General features: G+C 35.8%; 2 protein-coding genes across 2 annotated transcripts; one reads left to right on the forward strand and one right to left on the reverse strand.

Moving 5' to 3' along the window:
* Positions 1 to 478: 478 nt before the first annotated feature.
* Positions 479 to 1,474, forward strand: CBG18893 (the record flags this gene model as incomplete). The annotated part of the gene is made up of 6 exons (XM_002637180.1): positions 479 to 616; positions 661 to 820; positions 864 to 962; positions 1,005 to 1,117; positions 1,167 to 1,344; positions 1,392 to 1,474. 6 exons carry the CDS (start codon positions 479 to 481, stop codon positions 1,472 to 1,474), a joined length of 771 nt encoding a protein of 256 aa, XP_002637226.1.
* A 2,060-nt stretch (positions 1,475 to 3,534) lies between these two features.
* CBG27132 lies at positions 3,535 to 3,609 on the reverse strand (the record flags this gene model as incomplete). Its single annotated transcript, XM_045237781.1, has 1 exon — positions 3,535 to 3,609. The coding sequence occupies one exon, from the start codon at positions 3,607 to 3,609 to the stop codon at positions 3,535 to 3,537; it is 75 nt and encodes a 24-aa protein (XP_045100154.1).
* Between the last annotated feature and the right edge of the window lie 2,422 nt (positions 3,610 to 6,031).

A 6,031-nucleotide genomic window follows, 5' to 3' on the forward strand; every position in this document is an offset into this window, starting at 1 on the left:
TCGATTCCAATACATGGAATAAATTTTCTTTCTATTTTTCACCTGTATTTTCATTTGTCAGATTTATAACAGAAACGAGGTTGAAATATTACAGTTTTGCCGCGACGCCTAGTAGATCAAAACAAGTGGCGGCTCTTAGACTTTCAGGAGCCAGTTTTTTTTTTCATTTTGACGACATTGATTTCCAACTTCGAGAATCTCTATATAAGCATCTGAAAACAGAAAGAAGATGCCTCCAAATAATCCAAATAGAAAGAACTTGCTTTTCCTACGATTTTGTTTTTGGCTTACTAAAAATTTGTCAAAAAACTGTTGTATTGTTTTCAGTAGGCTGTTTTATCTTTTCAATAACCCCAACTTCCCTTCTCATGAACTTTTGCAATCTTTTCTTTCGTTTGTTTTTTCTCATCGTTATTATTCTAGACTTCTATTCCTCTTTCAACTTCCAAAAATATCATCATTTGTTTTTAGATAACAAATGTCAAAAATCACAGCTGTTCTAATTGATTTGAGTGGAACTCTTCACATTGAAGACCTAGCTATCCCAGGATCACAAGCAGCTCTGGAGCTGCTTCGACAACATGCTCAAGTAAAATTTGTCACCAACACCACCAAGGTAATCCTTAACTTCAAAGATCGTTAAGAGAAAAATATTTTCAGGAGTCGCAGAGTTTGCTGCATCGGCGTATGATCAAATGTGGATTCAATATTGAGAAGAATGAGATTTTCACTAGTTTGAATGCCGCTCGAGATCTCATCGTCAGAAATCATTACCGCCCGTTTTTCATTGTGGATGACAGAGCGATGGAAGATTTTGAAGGTTTTTTGGGATTTTCATCAAAAAGGTCAAATGTGTTGTTCAGGAATCTCTACAGATGATCCGAATGCAGTCGTGATTGGGCTAGCACCGGAAAAATTCAATGATGCGACAATGACGCAAGCATTTCGACTGATTAAAGAAAGTGAGTTTTGTTATGAATGCCTGAAAATTACTATTTTTTCAGGGAATGCGTCTTTGATTGCTATCAACAAAGGTCGGTATCATCAAAAGAAAGACGGTCTTCATCTTGGTCCAGGTGCTTATGTTGCTGGCTTAGAATATGCTGCTGGAGTTGAAGTAAAAACGTTAAAATCTTTTTGGAGTCAATCAAGATGTATTATTTTAGGCGACAGTGGTAGGAAAACCAAACAAGTTGTTCTTCGAATCTGCACTGAAGACTCTCCAGGACAATGTGGACTTCTCAACAGCCGTTATGATCGGAGATGATGTTAATGACGACGCTCTCGGTGCGAACGAAGTTGGAATGCGTTCGATTTTGGTGAAAACTGGTAAATTCCGAGATGGTGTGTTATTTTTGTAATCTCCTTTTTTTATAATTTCTAATTTTCAGGAGACGAGTCGAAAGTCAAAAATGTAGCCAACTCGTTTGTCGAGGCAGTGGATATGATCATTGAAAATAGCGTGAATATGTGATGATTGAAAGAACGCGATTTCGTTTTCGAAAAGTACATAAATATTCTTATTGAGTTTGTTTTCTGAGCTGTGAATGAAAAACTATATAATTTTGTTTATGAAGAAATTTTGGTGCAATTTGGGTTTGATAGGATAAAATGTACAAAATCAGCGGATAAACAAATCTGATTTGGAAAGTAAAGTAGATTTAAATAGAGAATGTTAAGTTCAGATCAGAAAAAGTGATGTTATTTTAAAATAGAAAGGTTACATGTTGTATCTTTAGGCTTTGTTTTCTCGAATTATTCTTGAGTTTGACCTATTACATTACAGTTTTAGCGGCTCGGTCCATGGCTGTTTAAAATTGAATTTTTTTTTCTCTGAAATTTTTTGAAGCTTCAAATTTTTTTTTCTCTGTTTCGTTCTACTTTTCCATCCATTTTTTTCGAGAATTTTATCAAAAAATTAAACGAATTTTCGTTCAAAATTCATGAAAATCCAACAGCTTTACCAAAATTAAACTTTTGAACAAAAAACTTCTGTAAAATTTTGAAACTTCCGGAATCACTGAACCGTACGGAAAGATCTAATTTCAAACAACACACTTTAAAGAGGGTTCTATTACAGGGGCCTTTCTATTAAAGATGCCCTTCTAATACAAGTTTTACGATACTCATAACATTTCGTTCGAAGCATTCACTAAGCTAATCGAATTTCCCGGATTGGTTCATAATGCAACATATATGCTTTTTGTGAGATTAAAATTTTAATTTCGTAAGTTTCCGTCCCTAAATGCATCTAATTTCAAAATACATTTCCTGCAACTGCAGTAGTGTAAAATATTTTAACCTTAATCAAATTCTATGCTAATCCATATTGGGTGCAGTGTATGCTAATTCTGTTCCGATGATTCTCCCTCGAAACACTTCAAAGTGTCTTCTTCTTCTTTTCATCCCATCTACCTTTTAACTCTTTGACCTACCAAAATGATCGAGTACGCCTTCCTTCTTCGTCGTACCGTGTGAAAGCCCGCCATGATTGATAATGAAAATCATTAAAAGAAAAAGAAAGAAGAAGAAGAGAAAGATGGACAAATTTAGGTGCATGGTGTACCTAAGAAAAGCGGAAGAACAACTTGTTTTTTGCCTTCAATTTTATAGTCTCATGTTTTTTTTTCATATTTTTCCTAGTGTGATTGTGATTGAGGCCACCACAGCATTGAAGAAAAAAGTGTGGGAGGAGATAGTGAGAGGATTGATCGACCACCGGTGAAAAGTTCAGAAGTTGGATGTGGACGTCATCCGACCATAAACTGGATCAGTGTGTTTTTCTCTCTGATGATTTTTCAGACGATAAACACTTAACGAAATGCAGAATACCAGGATTAAAAGTGACATATTGAACTGTGGACAGCTGAGAGCTCATTGACGGAAATCGATACTTGAATCATTCAAAAACCTTTTTGGGTCACCTCTTTTGAAAAAATAATATTTTAGTCTCAACTAACCCCCAAGTATAGAAAATTTTCATCAGAGTACTTAAACAGTTTATGTTTTATCAGAGACTAAAGTTCGCTTGATAATAAAAATGGTGATATGTTGCCAATAAATGTCAGAGTTTGAGCAAAATGTTCTTCAATCTAATCAGTTGTGTTTTAATTTGGAATATGGGAAAATCATGACTTTAGTGCCTTGTAGTTTTAGATTTACTAAAGAGATTAGTTACGAATACTATAAGATTTAAAATAAGAAAAACAGGATTCTTGAGAATCTTGTGCCTGAAGTATCACATCATATTTAGCTCTTCAGTTGTCCATCGAACATTTTCAATTATCATAAAAATTCACTTTGAAAATCACTTCTTATCAACTGACCATCAAACAATTCTTTTTCAATTTTCGAAAGTTGCATGTTCAAAGTATCGGAAAGCGCTGTGAATTGCAAGTATAAAATGGGAAGAGGAGATAGTCTTGAATCAAAACTTTTGATACACAGCTGCAGGATGGTTTCTTTTCTTCTTTTCAATTTTTTCGACCCCTATATAACTAGACAAAATCCAATTTTCGAAATATTTCACCTGTTTCAATGATCGTCTATTTTTCGAATTCTTGCTACGTGCCTTTCACAAATGTACCCATTTTGCACAGACAATCGCATTTTCTCGTTTGATTAGCTGGCCCGTTTTATCGACACGACTAAGCGCCCGTCGATTTCTTTCCGCCTTTCCCCTATCTCCTCCAACATGATTTTTTGTACAATACCGTACTCTCTCACACTAAAAATTTGTCTTCATTTATCTTCTCTTCTTTCCTACTTGTATATTCTGACATTTTTATGTTCTATGCAAAAATGGGATCGGGGCGACAGTCTCACTAATCGGCCACAGACGGCGTGTAATAGTGGAGAGAATCTCTACTCGTTTTTGAGTGCGTTTGTGGTGCGTTTCGATTCATGATAAACGTTGTGTTAAGGGAGTGAAAATGAGAAAATAAATAGGGGAAAGATACGACATCCGCTGAAGCCTATCAATCTGTCTTTACATCGATTGTCGACGAATCGGAACAAAGACGAAGAAGAAGGAAGCCTTTGAAAGTTCAAACATTCTGGCCTCCGATTTACAACGTCAGATTTGTTACGATGAAAGGGAATTAGGAAAAGACACTCAAAAACTTCTGTTTTGGATTTCAATGTGCACGATACATCTTCCGAAAGCAAACTGTTCCATAGACCAACTCCCGATCCCATTCATATAGCAGCATGTATACATTTCATACCTAACAATTTCGTTAAACTATACAGTAAATATGAGATGTCCAAAGTACGTACAAAATGTGTTGCGGGCGGTGCCTGTATGTATGCGGTGCGCGATCGGCGCAAAAGCGTCACAAATGTATTGAAGGGTGTTTATTTGATCAGATGTAAAAACCAGAGGGAGAGTGATGGCTTACTGTAAAACTGTGTCTTTCTCCTCGAATTGACGCGAAAACGCTCGTGGGATGCACGTGTGGAAAAAATTGAAGGGAAAAGATCAAAAAAGTACTCCTCCCTCCCACTGTGTGTCATTTGTCAAAGAGAAGAACTAGAGTAAGAAATTTTGAAACTTTGAAAATATAAAACTGCTGCAAATCTATTCTCTACTCAACTCAATTAGGCTTTTTCATCAAATCAGTGATCCCGCAACTACCGTAATTGGGGAAACTGCTGTGATCCACTCAAGAGTCTTTGAAAATCCCTCTGTTTGTTTTTCGGATCCTTCGTTCGCTAGACGAGGAGTATATGATCAAGAACACATCATTTCAAAGATCATTCATTAAACAATAACGTTTTGCGATCACTTCTCAATTCTAGTAAGAATTGATAGACTTTAATCTAGATCAAATCACTTTTGCAAGAAAAGTTATCACCCTCGTGTACCAGGTTGTTACTGCCATTTTCATTCGTCTGGGTTCTCTTCTGATGTCATACAGTAACACATTCATTTGTTTTGAGATGAAATTGTTTGTTAGTCATTCAGCCGACCTTTGGTATTTTCGAACTTCCAAAAAAGACCAAGAAATCAGAGCATTATTTCGTTCGATCTATTCTAACTCTGACTGATCTTTTCTTTTCTTGTTCTAGCTGAATTACTATGAACAACCCCAAATTAGTCGTCATTTTTATAAAATTTCTGAAAAATAACATAAATGGGCTTCCAAATATCGAAAGTACTCGGTACAAAATGTGTATTTTGAGTCGAGACACATCTAATCACAGGTGTTTTCGTAGACAGACATCAAGCAGAACGAAGAACGAGGAAGGAAGGTGTAACAGAAATTGAAAACGAGAAAAGAATCTTAGAAAAACACGCGTAGATTAGTGTCTGTCTGGAAATCTGAATTTTTTGAGTCATTTTGATATCATGATGATCATTTTTCTAGAAGTAAATCTTCAGATAGTCGGAAATTGCTCAGATTTGTGTGCAGGCTACAGTGCGATTTTATCGAGAAACCTATATTTTGGCATGGCTATTATGAAATTCTTTTCGAATAGTCTTACACAAAACTTCTAGAAGAACTAAAACGCTATCGAATAGTACTTATGAAACTACAAGCAAGCTGAAACTATCATTTTGCATACTTGTAAACTGGGCCGTAGCGGTCCTTCTGCGGCCATGTTTACAAGTATGATTTCCATGACTTGCATTTTCTGCCAATCTCTCCATTGTGGTTTCAAATAACAAATAAATTACAGTTTAAAAAGTAAGACGAAGCCTGTCACCATTTCGTTATCAACTAGTTTTCTTTATTGTGTACAGTGTTAATCAAGTTTTTCATCTTTCCGCCTGTATTATCATCAGCAGACAGTGTCCCTTTTGGCCAGCTGATTTCTTCACATATTTTCTTGTTTCCACAACAATCTGCACCCCAATGTTTTTCTCTATTTCTTATTCTCTCGTCTCCCATCTTTCTCATTTCGACAGTCACTTCTCAAAGTCTATAGTCTGATCTATTGTTCTAGTTTTACACCACGCACCTTGTCTTTTTCCGATGCGAACATACAATGAATACTTGGAAAAAAGAACACATGGCAAAAAGTTGAA

Source organism: Caenorhabditis briggsae (assembly GCF_000004555.2).
Source record: "Caenorhabditis briggsae complete genome, chrV, whole genome shotgun sequence".
Taxonomy (NCBI): Eukaryota; Metazoa; Nematoda; class Chromadorea; order Rhabditida; family Rhabditidae; genus Caenorhabditis; species Caenorhabditis briggsae.